The 24,974-nt window shown below is 38.6% G+C and overlaps 1 protein-coding gene across 3 annotated transcripts in view; it reads left to right on the top strand.

The window, feature by feature from the left end:
• Window positions 1-283: 283 nt before the first annotated feature.
• LMBRD1 (LMBR1 domain containing 1) overlaps window positions 284-24,974 on the top strand; it is an 86,254-nt gene continuing 61,563 nt past the window's right edge. For all 3 annotated transcript variants that reach the window (XM_075046426.1, XM_075046424.1, XM_075046425.1), the window contains exons 1-5: window positions 284-390; window positions 924-1,100; window positions 10,370-10,430; window positions 21,222-21,319; window positions 22,313-22,380. In XM_075046426.1, coding sequence (XP_074902527.1) covers window positions 331-390; window positions 924-1,100; window positions 10,370-10,430; window positions 21,222-21,319; window positions 22,313-22,380 — 464 coding nt within the window. In that variant the 5' untranslated portion in view covers window positions 284-330. The remainder of the gene's footprint in view (window positions 391-923; window positions 1,101-10,369; window positions 10,431-21,221; window positions 21,320-22,312; window positions 22,381-24,974) is intronic.

Below are 24,974 nucleotides of genomic sequence, written 5' to 3'. Positions count from 1 at the left end.
AGAAAAGCGACGACCAAAAAGAAACTGAAAGTGCTTGATACCTCTTGGCGCATCTGCTATCTTACCCCCAACCCCCTTTTTTTCCTCTCCCGCTGCCCGGTAAGGAGGAGCCCCCGCGGACCGAGCGCTGCCCTGCCGGGGAAGGACAGACAGACAGACGGACGGACAGACCCCGCGCGGGAGCCGCCAACTCAAGCGAAACCTGTCCCCGGCGCATGACGTCTCGCCCCGGCAGTTGTTGGGGTCGGTCTCCATGGCGGCGCGGCGCCCGCCCCCGTTAAAAATCCCCGCCTCGGCGGGGCGGGGACGCTGCTGCTGACGGGAGCCAAGATGGCGGCGGCCGCCTCCGAGCTGCTGACGGGATGGTGCCTCTTCGGCCTGGCGCTGCTGGTGAGAGGCGGCTCTGCCCCGGGCGCGCACCCCTGCCCTTCCCTTCCCTTCCTTTCTCTGTGGGGCCGGCGGGATCCCCGCCTTCCCCTCCGCTAGCCGGGGCCGGCTGCTCCTTCCCCCTCGGCTCCCCCTCGCTGTTCCAGCTCTCGGTTCCCGCCTGGCCTCCGCCGAGCGAGGCCTGTGCCTCACCGTGGCCCCTCCGCCCCGGCAGCCAGCGCTTCCCCGCAGCTCCCGGCCGGCGCCTCGGCGGCGGTGCCGGGCGCGGCAGAGCCCAGGGCCGAGGGCGCGGGGCTGCCTTGCCTCCCTTGCCTTGTGTTTTAGCCCGTTTCGCGGGTGAGCGCTGCTCTTGTTGCCCCAGTTGCTCTTGCCGAGGGGACAAAGGGCGCGTTGGGCGCGGTGGGTGTAACGCTGATGTGTAGGGCTCAGGTGGGAAGGGGGTCGATGCTGCGCCGGCCATCGTTGCCAAGGTGCAGGGTCTAACTTCAGCTTTCTGGCAACCTTACCGTGCAGCTGTCTTTCCCTCTGTATTTCAGGCTATTCTGATCTTCTGCTGGGTTTACGTGCGCAAGTATCAGAGTCGGCGGGAAAGCGAAGTGATTTCTACCATAACAGCTATCTTTGCGTTGGCAGTTGCTCTTATCTCATCAGCGCTCCTGCCAGTGGACATCTTTTTGGTTTCGTATATGAAAAATCAAAATGGCACATTTAAGGTATGTACTCTTAAAAATGTTAATTGCCTCTTCAAAAGAAGCACTTGTGTTGAAAGAGGATGCTCTTAGCTTGTCTAAGTGTTTAAAACCAGTGCTAATACCTGTTCTAGTGCCTGAGTTTTTTGGAAAGCTGAGAACTAGTACTGTGAATACAACACTGAGCTCTGTTTGTTACTTGAACTGGATTTCAGTTCTCATTTCTATTATTTTTTTTTGATATTCTACTGATTTCCAAAGTCTCATTGCTTTTATTGTGCTAAAAAGAGTGTGTATACCATCCTGAAGGTATAAATAAGTCTCATAAATGTTGGTTTTTAGTACATCATAATGGGGAATGGAGTTTGTTGCCACTTTGTTCAGGAACAGACTGTATTGCCCATTTGTAGTTTAAGATTATTTTGCTTGTCTATTTTTGCCAGCATTCTCTTATTCTGGTATTGAAACATTAAGACTTAAAGATTTATAGTGTTAATCTACCTATAATGTAGAGCCTGAGTTAATATCCATTTTTTTAAAGAGGGGAAACTGGTAAAACCCTTGGGGTAGGGAAATATAGTAGTATCTCTTCCTCACTGATACTGCCTTAACTGAACTACTGTTTTTATAAACTTAAACTGGAGGGGGTTGTTGTACAAAATGAGCTCTTAATGAGATGAGTACTCACTGTAGCCTGCTCTAAGCATTACTTGAGTAAGAGTTCTTACCAATGCTTAAAGCATTGGCCTTTTTAATTTTCAAGGAGGGCTCTTGAGGGTAGTGACCCATTGTTGTTGTGAGGACACTACCATTAACAACAGGTTAAACTGGAGCATATTAATAATTTGAGTTACAGCTTAGTTTGGTTTGGAGCATACCTGGATCTATAACAAAGATATGATCCTGAAACAAATGAGGGAGTGGGCAGAGAGTAAATGCCTGTGCACTAGATAGACTCAAAGCCTATATTCCCTTCCTGCCCTACTTCCAGAGGAAAACCTAGGTTCTGCCAGACCCCTGATAACAGTTCAGAACTAGCTTGCAGCCAATACAGGGGCTTTTGGCTGGTGCTTGTGTAAATGCAAGTCATAAGAAGCCTTTAGAATTGAGCTGTGATGTGATTTTTTTGTCATGTTTATCCTTCAGTGGTAATACAGGATAAATTAAGCTATTGTTCAATGTTATTGTTAAAAGTTTATCTTCAGACCTTGTTTGTTCAGAATTAGAATACATCTAGAAGATGGAAGAGGCCTTTCATGTGTCACAATACTAGCAGTTCAATGAGAATAATACTGAGTATTAAGAAATATATTGAGCCTGACTAGCTAGAGAAATAAGAATGATGTAACTAGGTCCAGCTGAAAAATACACATTTCCGGGGACCAAGCAGAATTTCCTGTTGCAAAGGAGACCTGTTTTGTTAATGTATGCTTTCTCTGATTTGAGAAATCTGTGAGGAGAACAGGAGGTGAAATGTTTTCATGCAGTTGCTACAGTCTTATTTAAGGAAATGTGATGAATAGAAGCAAAATTACTGTACATAAAATACTGTTTTTCTTAAGCTAGATTACTTTGTTAATGGCCATATACTGTGATATGATGGGGTGGGTAGATTTGTTTAGAAACTACCTGAAAGCAAGCTTTCATGCTTGTGGTAAAGCTTCTGTTTCTTTAAAGTACCCTTTTGCCTATGTTTCTGAGGCTTCTTGGTCCTGCTTAGTTCCTAATGTTTGTAGGTGCTGCTGATGGCCTGTTGAAACCAAATTGCTCCATGCTGCCTTACAGAAGAATTCTTCCTTTTAAGGCTCTGCTGAACGAGTTTCTAGCTTTGCAGCAATAAATGAGATCTTCTGATATTACTACACTTGATCCAACACAAGTGTTGAAATTGTGATACAGAAATATCAGTGTGGCCATCCTGATAAAGTTGAGTGGATCTGGGTCCCTTGGAACATACAAACCTATATGTAGACACACAGCTTTATTGATTTGATAATTTCAATTTAGGAGTAATGGCAAGTTAGGAGGTTGACAGCATCTTACTGTGAGATCTTCATGAGTTGTTAAACCTTTTAACACTCTCCTGAGTAACATGTGCTTCTTTTCTGCTACTGCTTCAGAAGTAGGACAGACTGGATTGGGTTCAGAATATTTCCAAGAGACCACTGCCCTTCCTCTGGAGCATTCTTTCAAACCCAGTGCCTCCAAGGCCCTCTCTCTGATGCTGGTGTCTGAAGGACTATGACTGGCAAGCATCCTTTGTTTTGGATGGCCAGAGTGAGTTAAGTGTTCACTAGATTGCTCTTAGTGAATTTTTGAGGCAGATCCAGGTAGCAGATGTGGATAATATTCTCTGTAGATAAATCATTAGTTCATCAAAAAACATTCCACTGGATGATTTCAGAGCTTATGCCAAAAGAGTAGTGGCAGTTATCCTGATGCTAGGTAAACTAATTTTTTTTGCTGTACGTACTTTTCTCCTCTACCTCCCAACTGGAATTCCCAGTATCAGTGTTAGAGAGATGAGAAAGTCAAGGATGCTCAACTTATAAGGAAGAGGTACTATATGTGGACTTTCAGTTAATTTTTAATGCATCTGACCCTACTATCAACCTGCAGATCTTCTTGAGGTTTTTCTGTGAACAGACTGTAGAAAACTTGGGGAGAAGCTTGTTATACTAATAGCAGAGGTTAAATTGAAGGCATAGTCTGATGTTCCAGGGTGCCTTCCTTGACAAGGGACATGCGCTATACCTTGGTCAGCCTGTGTTAACCTTGAGGTTTTGTCCATTTCAACAAGACTGTTAAACTTAACATACTGTTTATACATCTTTCAATTAAGACAAGTTCCTCTTTACTGTAAACAAGTAGCTTGTGGCATTTGGGACCTGTTGGTGTCTTTCACCATCTTTCGTGAGACTTATCAAATATTACCTTAAAGCATTTACTGTGAGTGAACTAAGCAATTTTGGTATTAGAAGGTTTTGCACAGTAACTGTGTAGTCCTTTAGGAAAGGAGCAGTGGTCCATGGATTTGCATGGTCATTATTCCAATGTACAATAGAATTCATTGCAACACTGCTTTTTCTGGAGGCTGAGATTACTTTGATTCATAGTTTTGTTAAGTAGGAAAGCAGGCTTTTAGTTCTAGTACTAATCAAAAGAACTTGAGTATTACCTTGTAAGTGAAGTCCTGATAATATTCACCAGCACCACTTTTATCTTGAAAGTTTTGGCTGTTTGCATTGACAGTGCTTTAGTTTGTGCAATGGACCTCAAATATATGTAGTTGGATCTGATCTGTTTGATCTGAAAACTTGTTTGATTTATAACAAGCACTTAGGAACAGAAAACTTCACCCTAGCTTGAAGACTTAAGATTGCTGCTGGAACCCTGACCTACAAGTCTCATAAATATTTAAAACGTAGTTGATGCTGTCTTGCAGCAGGAAGACTGCTTGAAACAAGGATGTTATCATCACTGTGCTGTCTTTTTTTTTTTATTATTCTATTGTTGATGCAGCAGAAGGAAGGGGATGAGAACTTCTCTTTTTGAAATGTATGGATTCTTGCTACAATATGAAGTCAAAAGCCAGTTGCATTTCTTTCAGTCTCCTTAGACTGAACACCTCACAAACCTTGGGTCTGTCTGAGCTGTTAAAAGCCAATTGTCTCCTTAATGATTCAAGGAGTAGCATCTGTTTAATGGGAGATCTTTTCTGCAGACCATTCTATTAAGATTTTTTGCATCCTGGGGGAAACTCATTATGTAGCTGCTCAGAATACTGAACCACTAGACATGTCAGATTTTTTTTTTATTTTAGAAAGGTGTTAGCTGAGAAATCATTATCAACTGAGACCATGCTTCCTGTCCTGAGTAGGAATTACTACTTGTGAAGTAACAATACTTGGCCAAAATATTAATGGTAGCCAGATGTGGCCGAGATGTATGTTTCTGGATGTTACTCCATCTGGCAGTCAAAATCCTGGTTTTCCCCCATTTTGGAGGTAGCAAGCTGGAAGATCTGAGACCTGGTTATGAAATTTCTTTATACCTAACCATGCTATGAGCCTTTCTCCAGTCCTTGGTATTGTATCTTCATTTTGTTAGCTAAGCTTTGGGAGAGGTTAATCAGCAGAATGATGGCTTCATCTACATTTGATGAAACATCACAGGTACTGAAATCTGGGATGTTACACCACTTTAAGCTTTATTAAGGTACATTTGCGGAGAATGGGAGCTTTCTTCAGTGAGTACTCAAGACATTCTTGCAGGGTCCAGCAGTGACAGAAATGTCCCCTTTAACAGATACAAAAGAATGAAGTTCATGGCCATTCCCTCACCAAAAAGTGGGGAAGGTCAAAAATGTCAGATTAGCTTGTATTGCTTTTGTTTGGGAAAGTTATCTGCACAGTTTGAATAGTACTGTTCTGTTGAAATATGTTAACAGAAGTCACTAACTGGACACGGTTGCTGGGAGAAGGAAGATTCTGCTCAATGATTACTGAGGGAAGCAAGTGTTCTTCATAATTAATTTTCTATGAATGTAATTATTAATCTTTTGAGGGAGTTTTGCTTTGGCTTTAGCATTTAGGTGAACTGAAAGTGTCTTAAACTGCCTTTTTTATATCCTTATTCACATAGCAACATTTTACTAATATATTTATTTTTTACGCTTCTAACTGTGTTTAAATTTCCTGAATCCTTCAACATGGCTTGTGTTCAGGAATACCTAAGAATAATAGCTTAATGCAGGCCATCATAGTTGTTGCATGTATCCTAGCAATTTGTTGATTCCCTTACCTGTCAATACAAGCATTGTTACAGGTTTTTTAAAGGTGATATGATGTATGATTGCTAAACTGCATGGAACAGAATGAAGTACAGCAGAATGGTGTAGATGTTAAGAGAATTTGTGGTCACGCTTTCACATTTTAAACTGCTGTTGAAGGCAGCAATGAATTCGCACCTTCCTAATCTATTGTGCTTCTAATGTGTTTGCTGTATATATTGTAAGCTTGGGTCATAGTGGGTGGAGAAGACGACAGACTAAACCTAGAGGCTGTCCAGATGAGTTCTCAACTGACTCCTGGATGTCCAGTAAATTCATATACCTATCAACTTGATATATCAGCACTGCTGTTGAGATAGCAGTGCTTCTCGCTTTTGACAATACAGTGCTGGTGTCACTAGCTTTTGAAACGGGTCAGATGAACTGGTTATTGCTTTTGAGTTGCTGATGACATAGGCATATGGATAATTTGCCAGTAAGAATAGGGATTTTTACCTCCTTTGGTTGTGTCAATGTGGGGCTTCTGCAGCTGACTGAAAGCTGGCATGATATATATGGCATACTATTAAATTGGCTTGCATTACAGATTCTTTGTGTGCAGAGTACTGTGAAGTTTGTAAGTTCAGGCACATGTGTGCATTTCACCATTGTGTACATCTTTGTCTTTACATCTTTTAATGTAAGATGATGTCTCAATATTTTAATATGCTGTAACGTAAGTTTCCTAGTATATTACTCTGGGCCTGTGCACAACTTAATTTGAGCAAAAAAAATGAAAAGCAATTACAGTGGTTTTAAGTTCTACATCTGTATCCTGTTATAAATCATATGTTATTAATGCTTTTCTGGAGTTGGAGGAGAAGCAGGTTTTTGGCAGTTAAGCCCTGTTGTATTTCAATTACTAGCTAGCTCTTCCTGTAAAGTGCTGTGCCACTTAAACTTCAAGTCATACTGTTGCTTTTCTTGCTCATTTTTGGTTGGTGTGGGCTTTGAATGTCTCTGTTGCTCATAGGAGAGACCTTTTTCAAATACTTACTTGGAAGTAAATAGTGCCACCTGTTCAGTTCAGTCTTGCTTTTCCCTTAGGCATAATTAAAGCAATGCATTTCCTTAATTTTTAACACTAGGCAATTTAAACCCTTTAATATTCTGTGTATGTATTCTTATTATGATCCAATTCTTTTGTGGTGTATTTTCATTCAAATGCCTAGAAATTTTTCAGTTGAAATGCTGTTGGGCTTGAGCCTGACAGTCTTCAAAGATTAGGCTTACTGTGTACCTGACAGATACTTAATTTAAGGTGTTTCTTCTGTGCCTTTTGCTAAAATATTTTTCATCCTTTTTGCCGATTAGATGACAAAATGCTTGTATACTTTTCTACTCAAATTCCAGTTGGATGATAATCTATTTGAGACAGTGAACTTTAAAAGCTTAATGTAAAGTGGCCTACTGGAAGTCTTAATATATTAACACGAAGGAAGGTGGTGCTGATTTTTCTGAGATAGTAGAAAAATGAAGAGTTTATGGTATGTCATCAAGCCCATGTTCCATGACAGTTTAGGCAGTTCTGAGAGAACTGGTAAAGTAAGTGTTGAAGTTCTTTAAGTCTTATCATGTGCAGTCTTTAAGGAGTATGCTCACTTGCAGTTTTCCTATGCTTTGTATTAGTGTATGCATCTTTACAACAACTGAAAGGGCTTGAGCTTACTAGTTCGAAAAGAGCCTACACATAGAAATTGAAAGGAGCTCTGACAGTACTGGATCTTTTCTTTTCTCACCAATTCAGATATGTTGCTGTGTCTCCAAAATCACTAGCTTTTGAAGAATTTTGCTTCTGGAAAACTTTCTTGATCTTGACTACATGTAAATTGGATCCCACAAGACTTGAACGATTCTGGAATATGTTTAAGCTGTACAGGCAGGCTTGTACCTCTGGATTCAGTCCCTGAGTTTGGCTGGCAAAGATTATGTTACAAAATATTTAGCTTTCTTAAACCAATAGTTCTTCCTGAGGAGAAGAAAAAAGGGATGGGGGCAAGAACTGGACTTAAGCCTTCTGGCTGGGTGCAGTTACCAATGTAGCTAGAGCTGTATTTTCACTTCCAGCCTCTGAATGGTTCCCCAGACTATGTAATGCAGTTCTGAAAAAGATCAACTTTTGCTCTTGTTCAAATGAGGGATATCAATGCTATTACATTTGGGGAGTTGTAGGATCTAAATCCTAACATTTATGGATGGGTGTCTCGCAGTTCTGTGGTAAGATTTGAGATATATTACTCTACAAATTTCGATTAATAATTATGGCATCTTGATCAGCATGTGGCTTTTTGGATAGGAACTTCAGGAAAACAGTCTGCCCTTTGGTATTATGTAAAGAGCTTCAGTGCTTAGGCCAGAAACTCAAGACTGGCATACAGTTAGTGTCTAAGCTCTGCTACTCTGCATAGTATCAAGTAATCCTATAACTTTTTTCTAATACCTGGTTTAGGGTACTGTTTTCTGAAGCTAACTTGAATATTCTTGTAATTGAAGTTGTGGTCAAACTAAAAATTAAAGGATCATACGTCTGAAAAAGGAGGTGATGGCTTAAACTGGGTGGATAATTAATAAAAGTGTAAGCTACAACTGAGCATAATAAAAAGCTATTTGCCACTCTTATGTACCATTGCATCTGTATATATAAATTTTAGTCATAGCTATTCTGCGATAGAAAAGCTGTGTGCATTGTGTGCACTGTGTACTGTGTCCAGCTCTGTGGCCCACAGTGCAAGGAAGACATAGAGCTGTTAGAACAGGGCTACAAGAACGGTCAGAGGGCTGGAGCACCTCTCCTGTGAAGAAAGGCAGAGAGAGTTGGGGTTCTTCAGCCTGGAGGAGAGAAGGCTCCAGGGAGACCTTATAGCAGCCTGTCAATATACAAAGAGGGCTTATAATAGAGATGGAGAAACACTTTTGGTCAGGGCCTGTAACGACAGGACAAGGGGCAACAGTTTTAAACTGGAAGAAGGTAGATTTAGGTTGGACATAAAGAAGAAATTTCCTTATGGTGAGGGTGGTAAGGCACTAGAACAGGTTGCGCAGAGGTGTTGTGGATGTCCCATCCCTGGAGGTGTTCAAGGCCAGGTTGGATGGGGCTTTGAGCAACCTGGTCTAATGAAAGATGTCCCTGTCCATGGCAGGAGGGTTGGAACTAGATGATCTTTGAAGGTCCCTTCCAACCCAAACCATTCTATGATGATATTAAGAGACCCTGTTACCAAGATACTGTGGGAATTGGCACAACACACTTGAGAGCTGCAAAACTACTCTATGTTGCTTCTGGTCTATAAAATCTTCCCTTTGTGAAACTGTCCTGTGCTTATTCCTGTATGCCCAGTCATTTGCACCTTTGCTAGCACTCTGCAGCCAGTAATTTTTTAGAAGTAGCATTTTTTATATCTCTCTATGTATTTGTGGTTTTTAATTAGTGATTCTCTTGTAGGGTTGCCAAATATAGTAGTAACTATAGGAAGTGAAATGCTGTAGGGATTCTCAGAATATGGGTGTTCATGTACTAGTCATAGCTAGACCTAGATGCTTGAAAAATAGATGTTTGATACCTTAGAAAGGGCCATCTGTACAGAATTAATTTTTCTTCCTAATTCAAAGTCCTGACAAAGCAAATTCTGCTTATCAAATTTGACTCTGCCCTTTCTACTGAGTTACATCTAGAAACATTTTTATCTTGATTATCTGACTTCTCTTTCTAGAAGGTGTTCCCAAACTCTAGTTTGTGGTGCCATTTCTGTGACTGAAATTCAGTAATGTGGCTATCAGCCTCAACTGGGATTTTGGGGCTGCTCTTTAGTAATTCCCAGTGTCAACCTTGCTGATAAAAAAACCAGAGCTTTTTTGATTGAGAGATATTGACTTCAATTGACTTGATTGGGTCCCTCCATTAATGATTTGCACATGCATATTTTCTGAAGAGTTGCAAAGCAGATGTAAATGTGTTGATTATAAAATTAAATCCAGTGAATCCAACTACAGGGCTGGGCAACTCGTACAGCTTAGTTGTCTGTGTAGTCAAACAAAAAACATTTTCATCAAAATAGGTATTTGGAGTGCCAGTTAAATACTAAGTACAGAACAAAATTAAGTTGTTAGCTGCTAAAAATGATAGTCATTAATAATTTTAGTTCAGTTGTGCACTGACAATATAATGTATGGTAACTAAAGATTCTTAATCTGAAAAAAGAGCTTTGAGGCTAACAGCCAAAGTGAGTATAAGCAGCAGGGATACTACTGTAGTGTCTGTCCCCTGAAATGCAGCACATTTCTTAATTGTCTTTAGGTGAATTAGCTCTAACTTAAATTCCAACACTTAAGGGGCAAACTGGGTGCTTAATGCTTTTCTTCAGGCACTTGATAGGAGCAGTATTTTCAGTTCTATAAGAATGCTATTGAATGAAGTGTTCTTTTGTTTCATTTGATGTTAAATGCTTATATTTTTTATTACTAGGACTGGGCTGATGCTAATGTTTCAAGACAAATTGAAGATACTGTACTTTATGGATACTACAGTAAGTATTTTTAACTTCTAAATTTTTTTCAATTAATAGGACCTTTAAGTGAAGGCATGAAGTTTTTAAGAGTCATACTGGATTGTCCATTTTTGTTTAAACATTAGTCTTACATTTAGTGCCCTTCAGTGAGTTTTTTTATGTTCAAGAACCCCCTAAAAATGCAAATACGCTGAAGGCCAATCCATGAAAAGGCTAATGGCTTCTGCCATATAATCTACTGTTAACCCGTTCCCTGTGTGTTTATTTAGAGATCTGTTAATGGAAACACCTGGTTTTGCTGTAATTTTTATGGCACTTAACACATGCAGCAGTGTGAAACTTGCCTACTGTGTATAAAGTTCATGCAACTGTGAGTGTAACACTTGTTTTAAGTGTTCAGATTCAGCAGCTTTCATATTCAAAGTAAGAGCTACTGTAAAGGAGTATAAAGGAGTTGAATCAAGAGTGGTATGCCTAAACAAAACTGAAGCAAAAAATTAATTGAAATCAAATCTAATAAATAACTGTTCATCAAACTTAAACCTATGTGTAGTTTTAGATCGGTTTTAGTTGTCCTTATAAAAAGTTCTATGGCTAATGCATGTGTGTGAGAGGTAGCTATAGAAGAGTGATGCTTTTCACAGTTGGAGTGAAATGCCTGCCACAGTCAATGATACGAACTCAGAGGTAGTTGCCTGCTTTTGGTCATGTGTCCTAAGACTTGAAGGTTTTTTCTCTTGGAAGACTATGGATTGGTTCTTTTGAACATGGTTTTTTAGATCAGGAAATAATTGGTTCTAAATAATAGACTCTTTTTTTTTTAAGTTACAGAACACTTATTGCCTGCCAGTGATAGTGACAGAAACTAGAATGTGCAGTTTCATGCCGAGTGAAGCCTAAAGCCAAAAGTAGTAAGAAACTTCTGTTTTAAAAAAACCCCACTGTTATCTGGAAAGTTCCGTCTTCCACAGTGATTCTTCATTATTGCTTTGTATTTGCTTTCTACTCTTGTTAGGTTGCTAACTAAGGTCTTGTTTAACAGCCCAAGCATTTCACAACTCCTAATGTGGAATGGTCTTCAAACTCTTCTGAGGACCACTTTATAGATTTGTGAGACTGGATGTATTTCCCTAAAAAGTTTTGGGCTAACTGAGTCTATCTTTAAAGCAAGATGTCTCCTGGTAAATCCTGAACTAATTTTTGGAATAGATTTGAGCCTAAACCTGAAAAACTGCTTTTGTTTTTAGCCTATCTACCTGAAATACTGTAGGACTAATGTTTTATTTCATAGCATATCCTCCAGATGGTGGTAGAGATTTAAAGATGGTTTTAAAAGTATTTTTCTTATGTGATCTTAATTTGAGGAATCAATGCAAATTTTTATAACTAGAGCTACGTTGAACTGAACAATAATAGGTAACTTATTTTTTAGAAGTCTCCATCATTCCTATATAAAAACCACAACTTAATGCCTCTCTCTGCATGAGCAGAACTGAAATCTCCTTTTGTACTTAAGGACATGAATACCAGTACTTTCTTATCTCTACTGAAAAATGCAGTGATAACTATATAATCTTACTTGTCTGCTGTAGCTCTATTGGCAACTTATAGTATGAATAATTGGTGCACTTAAGTCACTGTCCTTCAATCCAAGTCACTTCTAATTGTAGCAAGAATTTCAAAGCTGTGGTTTAACTGGTGTTTTAAAATACTAAGGATTATTTTACTACCTGTATTGCAATTTACTGAGAAAGCTGTCACTAAATGTAGAAAAGCTTTTTTTTCCTTACAAAGTCATTAGTCCCCATGAGCGATGTTCTGTGTCTCATACCCAGCTGGTTTCTTGGCTAGACTGATAAAAAAGTAGGATGGCTTTGTACTGGTAGAATGATAAATGAGGTAACTTTCAGAATGAAGCTTGAAATAATTGTATTTTGAAGTGGGACTTCAATAGCCTAAAAGCTTTACTTGGGAAACCAGTCCACTGATTGCTTTGAAGCCATAGTGGCTTAGTGTGTTAATTCTCATAAAACCAACTGTAGTAGAATGTGTCTGCGAGTATTTGAGTGATTGAAGAATGATCAGCAGTTGGCAGATGCTCTAAAACAGCATGTCAGCTTGTGTTTGGAAGGAAAACCCTTTTCAGAAAGGGTTATAGTTGGAAACTGTCCAAAGGCAGTTTCCTCTGTACCACAGAGAATCAGGCTGAAACAATTGACAGTAGCCTGGAACTGTGTTCTGTAGCTCTTCCCCTAGTAAGTAAATCCTACCTGTTGGAGTCAGCTTGATGTTCAGTGTCCTGTGGTAAAGTTTTGCGAATGGTGCAAGGATGCTATCAGTAGATCCCAGTCTTCCTCTGAGGTATACTGAGTTCTCTTGACCTGCATATGTTAAGTGTCTCCCAAGTATAGTGTGGCAAGGACTGTCTGCTAAATTCTATGGGGATCTCTTAGGGTGTGCTTTAAAGTCTGTGCTAAACTTCTGATTTTCCATTTCTTTTTTTTTTAAATAGAAGTATTTTCTTAAGTCAGCAATAGTTATTGTATGGTGGTTCCTAGGTTATAAAACTTCTTGAGTAAGAATTTATCCAATTGGTATAACTTGGATGATTTTTGCGTGGAGTTTTGTCTGCTTATCAAGTGTTTGATACTGAGTCATTGACACAAAGACTTGGGTTTCTAGAAATCAGGTGCAAGTCAAATGTGGCTACATGTTTTCAGTGTCTGCCCTTAGAAGACACGCTAAATACTGTGGAAGACTTGCATAGCTTCACTTGACAAATACTGTGGAGTTACCTCTATAGAAACACTCTCCTAATAAGTGTGACTGTTGTTTGGGTTTTTTTGAGCAGCAATGTACCAGAACATAAATTGAAAGTCTGTTATAGTATTGACAGTTACTGTGGTGAATTGCTTTAACTGTCCTGCTTCAAACAAGTGTCTTATGATGACTTGAAATTCACTACTGTTCTGTATACCTTACCTTTCATTGGGGAAAACAAGATGTCTGGTTTTGCAGTCCTGATAAAAAATTGTTTTAAGAAATTTTTAGATGTGAGAATAATGTATTTGTGAAGAAACACTCATCTAAATTTTTCTGAAGTAGCTTGTGTCTTCTCAGCAGGAGAATTGAGGGAGTATATAACAAATCATTGTTTAAGCAGCTTAGTAGCATTGATGTTATGCAAGGCACCGGTGTATGATAGTATCTGGAAGAGCAGAAGTTTTGTGTGATGGAAGAGACTGATGATCGTATAAGGTTCTTGAGCCTCCTGTAGTCTCTCAAGGGGATTTGAGGGACTGTATTGATCTTGGATGCTCTGCTTGAAATCTTCCCAGTTCTTGAAGGTATTTTGGTTCCTTCTACCTACTGCATTTTTCTGTTCTTTATTGTTCCTAGTGTTGTTCCTAGTTGCCCTTGTGTACTACTAGGAGGAAAAAAAAACCAAGTCAAAACATACTGAAGGGACCATTGCTATAATTTACTTGAGGACTGCTACCAGGTAGAACTTTCTCATAGTTAAGGTGCCTTTGTATTGATATGGTGCAAACCAGCAGAAAATGAGTCATTTTGACTTGATAAGAATTGTTCTGAGAAACATCTTTAAAACAAACCTTACCAAGGAATTCTTGCTGAAGATTGCTTAGACTCTGTGGCAGGAACCATTGTTGTACTGGCTATACAGTGAAGCACTTTCCAGTGGTAGTGCTTCAAGCTTCTGAATCAACTCAGAAGAATGTTTTGAAACAGAAGTTGTACTTTTGAACCAGAGCAAAGAGCAGTCCCTGATTTAAAACTAAAGTCTATAGAATTGCAATAATGAAAGCTGAGACAGTCTGTCATGTCACAAGGGAGTTAGGGGGAAGGGAATATCTTTGTCACCTGGTTGACTGGCTGTTTACTGCTTCAAGACCTTTGAGTTTGAAGGTTAGCTTTCCAGGGAATAAACAGCCTTTTTAATGGGCAGAATAGGCAATTAGATGCTTGTCCTTGGGTAACTAACTTGTGTGAGCTGATGAAAGGTGCTGCTCTTCCTTTGTCATAAGTTCTGAAAAATAAAATTCAAAAACCAGATGATCAGTTTCCTGTCTCATTGATAGGAACTTTGTCAAATCTTTTAAAGTTTCCTTTGTAGTATAATAGGAAGAACAATGTTTTACTACTTTAACTATGTGAGCTACAAATTTAATTTTCAGTTCTAACTAAAAAAATTCTCCCAGGCAGTTTTAAGACTTCACCTGATGGACGAACAAAAAGGTCTGTCTTGGAATCATTTTACTTGGGAAAAGCAAATGCAAAGCTGCTTTTAAGTTTGTTTGCGTCCTGTCCCCTGTTGTCCCCCCGCCATGTTACAGACCTATAAAATTACTATGGTAACAAGGTTTTTCAATAGAGCAAGTAGCAGAGCTGTTGCAGCAGTAAGTGTAAGTTGGAGTTTATGCTACTACATGTAAATAAAGTTACCCTTGAGGAGTCATATTGAATCTTCTCTTGAAATTCATTGGAAGCCTGTAACTTCTAGAGAGCACATTTAAGGTGAACTTAAGGACTTAACTGCCAGCAGAGCATTTGTGATGGGTGGAATATTCTAGAATGAGTCTCATGCTGAATCTTGTTGTGTATGCAGATCCTGTCTCAGAGTTGATACAGAGCTATTAGAGCTTAAGGTTTTTCATACAAAACATCTGTTAGAAGTCAGCATTGGCTGAGAAGGTCAGTTCTTTTAGTAAAGCATAAATTTGAAGGAATTTTGACTATTTAATGGCTTCAAATAATGGTTTTGGGACAGAAAACTGCAACTGAAGTTGATTGTTCCTCATTTTAGATGTAGGTGACTACCTGGCAGGCTTGCAAACTGCCTGAACGTATTGGTCTGTACTTGGGGATTTCCCAAGGTCTTCAGTGAAGAACCCCCAAGGAGAACCGTTATAGCTCTACAGGTCTGCTGACTTCTACAACTGAGTTGGTAGAAACAAAGCTTTAGCTGCACCTGTAGTTAACTTGGCTCAATTTTTATAGTCAATAGCTTAAATAGTGAGAGGTATCACTTAAGTATTAAAGTTAGATGCTGTCTTGAAATGGAAGTGCACTATTTGTGCTAGAAGGGGTCCTGTTTCCAGCAGCGTGCTAGTGTGCTTTTTGCTCCCTGTGCCTGAGCCATTGTTGGCATTTGGTGGATACTTGTGGTGTGCTAACCCAAATTTCAACATTGGTAGAAATTCACTTTGACTTGAAGTTCTGAGGTTGGAAAGGGACCTCTGGAGATAATCTAGTTCAATAAACTCCCTATTCACTGCAGCTCACTTATGCCAGTCTCCAGCTGGATTCTGAATATCTCCACGAACGTAGATTCTATGTGTCTGAGTAGCCTGTTCTAGTTTCTGACTGCAGGTAGAATAAAAGTTTTTGTTTAAATGGAAATATTTCACTTTTGCTTATTCCCTTTTTATCTCTTCCCCGGACACCAAGAAGTCTGCTGGAGTCTTCAGTTCCACAAAAGTATTTATACACAAGGGTAAGATCTCTCCCAAAGCCTTCTTTTCTCCAGGTTGTGAACAGTCCCAGCTCTCTCAGATGCTCAAGCCCTTAATCACTGTTTCTTTTCTGGGCTCTCCAGTATGTGTGTCTCTTGTACTGGGGAGCCCAGAACTGGACATGGTACTCCAGTTCTGAAGTGCTGGTGAGACCACATTGAGTCAAGGGGAATAATTACTTTCCTTCATCTGGTGGTGACACTCTTCCTGATGCAGCCTGAGGTGCTGTTGGCCACCCATGCTGCAAGATTGCTAGATTTGTGGCTCTTCACCAGTGTGGTGAGTTAAGGTGACCCAGCACAAGGTCTAGCAAACTTGGGAGCTGGTGCAAAGAAGAGTTTTAATATGACAGGTGGATGGTGGAGAAGGGGAAGTGGGACCCCTCCTTGGATCAGATATGACTTGCCTCTTAATGCTCACTGAGGAAGGCATTTTGGCATCTAACTGCTGTGGTCAAGTAAATAAGATTCTGGTTTTTCTTTTGTTATTGGTGTGGAATGCTGATGTGCTTTTATGGTCTGCTGCTCAGGTGCTTATGGCTAGAAGTAGTCACGTGTGACTATTCTACGTACACTTACGCAGTCTTGAACTTGCAGGTAAAACCCATGTATTTAATCTTTAACTTGGAAACACTATCTAGTTCTGTAGTGTGGCTTTTGCCCATGCCTTAAGAGTCAAGAAAGGATCATGGGGTACAGGAGACTTGAAGCTAGAAGCAACTCCTGTGGTATACTTCACATGCTGAGTTTCAACTTGATGGATTTTCTCTAGCTAAAGACCAAGCCAAATGTAGTCAAGAAGAGTCTGACCTAATCACATTTCTTAGATGAGGGTGAAAATTGAAAGCTTTTCCACAGGAATAACTGACAGAGCAAGATCTGATGAGCATCTTCAATATCCAGGTACACTTAGTACTGCTCTAAGTATACTGTAGTTGCCTTATCAGTGCAAGAGCATCAGTCTTGCTGCTAGCTTTTTGATGTCATTTGCCTGCTTGAAATGGACTCATTTTGAGTAGGAGAAGGGAATAGGCCAGCATGCTCCAGTGATGGCTGTCTGGGGAAGTCCTAAAGGCTAAAACTGCAGAAAGTGACCAGGCTTGCATGTTTTCTCTAAGTATCTCTTCCTTTTCCCACCATAGAGAGAACAGTACTGGGCTTGATGAACCATTGGTCTGACTCCTCTTTTGCATTCTGCACTGATTTCTACAAGATTGTTATGTTTTTTTCCAAACTTGTATTGAATGGGAGCATGTTTTATTAGGAAAGGCTTGCAGAGCTATACCTTATTGGATTCTTCCACTAGTTTAATAGCCAGTGTAGTCTTTTTTAAGAAGGTGTAGGGCTTGAGCTCATGGAGTTCTATGAAAAGCATTAATTTTATATGATCTGAAATGAGACTAAAACATGGGACTCAATCTCTTTGACACACTTCTATAGATAGTGTGGGACTGGCTAAGTAGGTATTTCCTGTAGCTTGTTAATCAGCTCTTAGGTAAATTTTAATTAGTTTAGCAGTATTATCTGAAACTAACTCTTTTACCTTATATTGCTAATGTGAGAATAAATATGCTTCTGATCACATGTGTCTTGGCTTTTCAAAATAAAGACCAGAAGCTACCTCTTGCTCTCTTCAAGAAGCTGAGTGGCATTTTCTAACACCTGACTGACTTTACTTTCCTTCAGAGTTGATTTTGGCTACTTGGATAACTTCTGAAAAAACTCAGTTGCTACCAAGTAAGCTTTTAGTGAGTTGAAACATTTTGGTTTGATAGTTAAGGGTAGAGTATACAAAAGGAGGTGGGTAATATTTAGTTTCAAGTTACTAAGGAGATGGCTTGACATAAGAGGGCTTAGTGGGATCTTTAAAAGGTTCAGTCCTCCATTGTGCCCTGCTTTACTCCATTTTCCGGAGGATTCAACACTCTACTACATTGGGTTGTAAAAAATCTAGGCTAAATAATTCCTTATTGTTTTCCTGCTGACATGACATTGTTAAACCAGTATAGACTTTTTTCTTAATTTGATAAATGCCTGGCAAGAACTTGGGTTTTGGCTTAACTATGACTTCATGGAAAGTACAGTTATTTAACCTTTTGGTAAGGCCAATGTGGATAGTCATTTGCTTTGTTTACCCTGACAATGAAGAGAACCTTAGAGTTGATAAATTCAAAGTTATGAAACCTAGGGAGGATGTCAAGGACTTTATGCAATATTCTACTTAGAGCTGCTTAGACTTGCATCTAAACTTGATTTAAGTACTCCAGAATGCAAACAATATCCTAAACATAGTTATCCTGCAAGCCCTGGGATGTGGAAAAGGGAATGAGTTTAAAGAAATTGGAATAGAACTGTTGGTAACAATGCCTAGTTCAATAGAATTTAATTCTTCCTGAATGAAAATACGTTGTTTTGATGTGTCTTTGATATGGTTTTACACAAATTTTTTGCATATTGCAATGTATTATTGAAATGATGGATTTGGGCAACTAGTATAGTCATTTTTCTGATTGCCTTTACATATCAGATCTGACTTCCACAGTAAAAATACTTAAATTCAGCCACTTACTTGGCACACAAACTCCTCTAGGTATTTACATGGTCATGGTATTGAACTGTTATAACTTCTGTAAGGGTTTTGTTTTATAGAATTGCCTCTGACTTAAGCTTTACCGAAGTGGTGTAAGCTTGCTAATTCACCACTTGAGTTGAGAGGCATCACTTAGCCTGGAAGCTTTGAACAGATGACTTAAGATAGATTTCCAAAACTTTTTGACAAATTAGTTGCCAAACACTTGTGACAGTCCTTTAAAAACTGAATGCAGTGATGTTAATAGCAGTATGTGAAAATAATAGTTTTGGTAGTGTTTCTTGGACAGAGTTGAAACTCTACTTACTTATTATATGCTGTTCAGATGCTTGTGCTATGATTGGCTTTTTCAAAACCTGGTGAAGGCTGGACAAACTATACATCTATTCAACAGCCTCAATCCAATTAATTAAGACAATTTAGCAAAAAGGTTCAGTTAATAAGTGTACCTGATTGTCAATAGCCATTGAGAGTAGTCCTCTGCTAATATACTGTCACAGATCAGTAAAACTTAGAAAACTGGATGTTAGTATGAAGAATTACAGGAAAGTGTCAGGAGACAGTATGTTTTACTGTCATATTAGAAAACCATAAATCCTTTCCTTTTTAGAAACTATGTAAAACAAATTTAAGATACAGATTAGCTATGTATTCGGTAATTGAACACCAATGACTTAAAAACAAAAAACCCAGGTTTAGTTTCAGAAGCCTGAGCTGTTTTCACTGCAGCGACAGCATTTAGGTAGTACCAATATTTGACTGGTGTAGTGGTAAATGGTAGCCTTATTTCACACAGTTCATAGCTATTCTCTTGAATTTGAGTATCCCTTCCTTTATCCCCTTGGTAGAAACATGGATCAGTCCCTTATCTAAATGAGTGTACCTCCTAAGTAAGGTATGCTGAAGTTAATACAGCAAAACTTGGAAGTGAGGATGTTTTCTGTGCTTGCAGTGACCTCTATGGGCTGATTATTCTGATCTTTGTTTAATGATGCATATAACTTGCCTAATTTACTGGCGCAGTGCAGATTTGGGACTAATCTAAAAACCTAGATTTTTTACATTAGAGGCTTGATTTTTGAAAGCATTCACAATATTGAAGCAGTTTGAGTACTACTGTGGTAGAAGGTTGAAGAGTGCTACATTTCAGAGTTTCAAGTTTTAAGGTGTCTTGGAGCCCTGAATTTTATGCTCTTGGCAAATGTGAGAAAGCTTATGAACTAACCAAGAACTTCTTCTGGTTGTTGCACTACCATTTTAACTCAGCACTCTAAACAGTAGATACATCTAACATCTTGAAATATTTTTCTGAAGAATGAATTCTGTTTAGAAATCACTTCTCATTCATGCTTAGGTTATAGGTGTTGATACTTGATTTGGCTTCTGCACCACCTTCAGTAACAGTACTGAGGTAGATTTCTTTGAAGCACATGGATATTCTAAGGAGTGCACTAGCCAAGATAAGAGCCCACAAAGTTAGGGATGATTATATTGATTAGTGGTGGGAAAGCACTAATTAGTTATGCAAAATGAGACAAAGATTAAAAATAGCCAAAGATCACATGATTTGTGTGGTCCTGGATATCTTTACTTAACCACTCAAAGGTGTGATTTTTGTGCTTGCGCAAGCAGTCTTGCTTGTGTGGTATTTGTAACATTGAGGGCTTTGTTAACTATTCTAGGCTACCTTTCCTGTGGAGTGCAAATACTGTAACATACTGCTTGATAGTTTTTAGTTTCCTAATAGACTTCTGAAATGTTCATAGTATAAGATATTTTGAAATATTGAAAGATTTTGCTAAATAATGATGTCTGAAAAAGTATGTAACTTATAATAGAGAGCTGAAGATTTAAACTTTAAATTCTTGGTCTGAAATTGGTCTTCTCCCTTCATATCACTGGCTAATTAGTCCAGTTGATTTTGACTGGCTTTCTTAGTGTCTTCAAACTTGCCAGTTAGTATTTGTGAAGACTTATGTGTTCATTTAACCCTTCACTTAGGTTCAACTAGCTGGTTTAAAGTCTCTTAAGATCACCTGTGCATCAAAGTAATATGACAGTGTGACTGTTTTGATTTAGTGGCTACTCAGATAATGTCTGTTGCAATCTCCAATTAGTCCTTCCTTTAAAAAAGGCATGTTAAGCAGGGATACTATATTGCTATGGCTTGTTCTATTTTTTTGATTTGATGTCATCAGTAACAGAACCATGCCTTCCCTCTATAATGTACTTTAATAGTAGAACATCCCCTGAGAATGGAGTCCAGTGATCAAAATAGCTTTAAATTTCTTATTTTTTGTATATGTTTTCTATGAACAGCTTCTGTTATTAGGTGGCATAGCTTGCTTTTATTCACTGTCCTCCATGCTACCTCTTCCCTCATGTGCTACTCCTGTATATCACCTGCCTGCAGATGATTACTTTTAGTCTTTGTATCCCGGCTGAATTGAAGGTGGATCTGAAATCCTTAGTCTGAAAGGGTTAATTATGTAAGTCTTCTGGAGTTCACGAAATAGTAATAGTTCATATGCTGGCTAGTAAATTTTATCAACTTTTCAGTGCTTGAAATTAGTAAGAGGTAAAACGAGAGTAAACTAATGTTTGATTCTTTCCTTTGGATTACTGTGCAGTGAATGAAATGCCAATGTAACTTTGCCTCTTCACTTAATTAAATTCTTTCTCCTAGCTTTGTACTCCATCATACTGTTCTGCGTCTTTCTGTGGATTCCCTTTGTCTATTTCTATTATGAGGAGAAGGAAGAAGATGATGGAAACACATGCTCAGTAAGTTCACTATAGCCAATGCACCGAGCAGTGAAAAGACAAATGAATACAGGCAAAAATGAAAGCAAGAATGATTGTCTAACTTGAATACTACAGTGTTAATAGCATTTCGAAGTCTGTTACTACAGTTCCTTTAAAATACTGAGGCAGCTCTTAATAACACTGTCTGACATAGTCTACTCCTAAGCACTGTGGTCTAACATGAAATGAAACTTTAGTGAGATAAGTAATTAACATCTGTATTGCCATGAATTCTTTAAGCTTCCTACAAATTCCTTTGAGCCTGATGTCATACACAGGAAGTTAAAACTTCTTACATGAGATTTTCTTAGAATAGAAAACATGTATGAACTGGTTGAAAGTAGAGAAGAAGATTATACTGATTCTGAGATAAGACACTACATTGGAGTACCATTCTTCTTGTAGCATTTGCATTTTTTCCTTGAAGTAGACACTAGTTTACCTGAAGCTAGCATTGGGTTATTTCTGTAATGCACTGAAGATTGTTTGACATGCATGACATTCCAGGAAATATAATAAATGCATGCCAGGAAGCTACTAAGTTTTCAAATGAAAATGCTGTTCTTAAAGAATCTTTTAGTCATTGATGATGAATGTTTCCCCCTCTATTCAGTTGTAACTTTAACATGAGAAAAAAGACTTCTAATCATAGCCATAATATAAAGCATTGGTAATAAGAATTTTCTTTGAGTGTATTTGCACTGAATGAATGTACCCTGGCTTCTGGCCACAGCTACTCAAGTACATAGTTTATGATGGAAACATAATTCCATGTCATTGTTCATAGTTCTCAAGCTATGAAACTCTTCAAGAGTGTATACTTCTGACTTGTATCTAAAGCTACTCATGTTTTTCTGTGGAGGTCCCTTTGTAGAACACTTGTTATGCTAAGTATGCTTTGCCATAACTTGTTGCACAAATCCCTTTGGATTTATTTTATGTTAATTTGTTAACTTTCTCTTTAATATACAGCAGGTTAAAACTGCACTCAAATATACTTTGGGATTCATCACAATTTGTGCAGTTCTTCTCTTAATTGGGTAAGTATTTGTATTGAACATTAACAGGATATACTAAATAGAACCCCGAAGAGAATTTTGTTTGGTGCAAGATTAAAATGGTAGATTACAGTGCACTCAATCTGTATAATGAATATTTAGCTTAATCTCTAATAGCACTTAAATATCCTGAGAATTAGGTACCTGAAAAGTAAGAGTTTAACTGGAAGCTGAAACTTTTCTTAATTGTGGAGGTACTTGTGCTTCCAAGTTCTGCTTGTTTGTGCAGTGTGGATGTCCATCAAGGACATGATGGCTATGATATTTACAGCTGTATCGATATCTCTGGGTACAACGGAGTAAAGTATTTGTGCTCCTTCTGTTTTCTGCCTCTGTCAAATGCTTTCATGGACATTCCAAAACAGCTTTTAGGAATATGAGTAGGTGTTACATGCTTATTACTTTCCTAAATGGAAGCGTTCTGTGAAGGACATAAGTATAATGTGGGGTAATACTTGACATAGTTTTGCCTTGTATGGTAAAGGTTTTGCTGGCATTTGTTTGTAAGGCAGATGTTACTGATGTGGGTAGCTTGTTTGCAGCAAATGCTGTTATTCTGTAACTCCAAGCAGTATTACAGATTCAATTCAAGATCACTGTTAAGCATGACATGGACACCAATAGTGAATGTTTTTAAAATACACTGTGTCATAAGCTTTTTAGCATTTTGACTGCAGCAATGAAGTTGGTAAAATTTATGAAATGTATGCTAAAATGATTCATATCGAAGTACTGGAGTGTGAAGTAGAAACTAGAGTGAAGATAATGCTTCTAATTGTATACCACCTTATTGGAATATTGGTTTAGTTTTGATAAACACTTACAGTATGTTTCTAAGAAGTCTGTCCTTTCAATTGAAAGTAACATACTTGCTATTATGAGAGACTAAAGGAGTTACCTTAATCATGATCTAGAAATATTACTAAAGCTTCTGACAAAAGCTGTTTCTCTGTCGGGTCACATCACAAGCATACATATAGGTATGGTATAATATATCCAGTTTATAAAATTTTGTAGCGTCTCTAGTAGGTGTCAGCTGAATCCTCAGGAGCTGTAAGCATGTTTGTTCTTCTCTTCCAGTAAGATGGAACTTGGTTCTTGACTTCCTAATTGTCCTCTGTGCTCTTGGTTTGTTCTCTAAAGTCTTCACAACTTGTAAATTACAGCGGCTTCTGTGATCCCCTCTGATACTGTGCCATATGACAGTGAGATTGAATTGCAAGCCTGGGACTAAGTTACTGAACAGTGCTTCTTCATAGGTACAGACTTGAAACCCACTGATCTAACCAGCAGGAGTATCTGCTGCAGGGAGGCAGGACTCCTTTAGATAACGACAGGGATTTTAGTATTTCTGGGTTCTAATTTGAATGATTTTTCCACTATTATGTGTATTAGGTTGCTTGCTTTCTTTTAAGATGGTAATGATTAAATGTAGCATCATCCTAATGCTGTCAGAATGGAAAAGCACCTTTGCTACTTAAGACATTGCTGCAGAAGAATACAGTTCTTGCCTGTCCCCTTTAAGGGAAACTGAGACTGAACAGCTCAGTTTAGGAGGCAAGTGAGGTGACTGCTGAAGAAAAATGTGATCTTTGGTTCAAGTATAGTTTATATATATATCTATATATAAATAAAATAGTAGGTGTTTTGGTGTTTATATGCGTGCTTGTTATGGAGAAGTTACCTGTCTTAGTCAACTGTCTGCACAGCAAGGGCAAAGAGCAGCCTCAGAAGTCCCAGTGTGATAGGAAAGAGATAAGTTTTGGAGCTGGAGCTTCTACTTGAAGGGCTCACCTGAATGTGAAGACTAATCGTGCAGTACGGCCTACACTTGGCAGTAACAGGAGACTTTCTCACTGGTGGTCAGGATCAGACCAACATTAAAACAGACTGGAATTCTATGTACTGGATTTAATTTTAGGAGGCTAGGCGTAATGGACTACAATACTTGTGCACACAGGTTAAGAGCAAGAAGGGTTGGAATTTTACCTGTTAAGTGCCTAGCAAATAGTCTGTCTTGTGCTTACATGACTAGTGTCTCATATCAAGACAACCTCTGTTCTGATTGATTTAGCAAGTAATCTCTATAATTAAAACAGGTCAATAAATAGCTTGGTTCCTTTAAATATAGGTCTACACAAGAAGTCCCTACCTCTCGCCTGGTCAGCAGTCCTGAAAGAAACTGTAAAAGCTGTATTAAGCTTGAATTTTAAGAATATTTCATTCTTCCCTGGATGTTTACCTTGCTCCATTAGAGATCTGTGTGACTATTTGGGGAAACATAATATCTGTTTTGTGCCAGATGATCTTGGAGGTTTTTTTCTAAGTTGGTAACACAGCTTAATGAACAGGATTCCATTGCCTAAATTGTTAGGAGTAGTATTTGTACCTCTTACTCTAGTTGTCTTACAGAGCCTCTTGCTGTGGCAAAAATGTGTCTGTAATAGCACTTAAATGCTCTGCACACAACTAACTTGATGCAGAGTATCATTAAAAGTGAAGTATAGGACAAATTTACACTGGGATACTTGGAACTAATAGTTACTTGTAATGCCTTTCCCTTCTTAGAAATTATC

The sequence above is a fragment of the Buteo buteo genome, chromosome 15 (genome assembly GCF_964188355.1).
Source record: "Buteo buteo chromosome 15, bButBut1.hap1.1, whole genome shotgun sequence".
NCBI classification, from domain to species: Eukaryota; Metazoa; Chordata; class Aves; order Accipitriformes; family Accipitridae; genus Buteo; species Buteo buteo.
The sequence above is the reverse complement of the archived record's forward strand: the minus strand, read 5'-3'. Positions and strand labels throughout refer to the sequence as shown.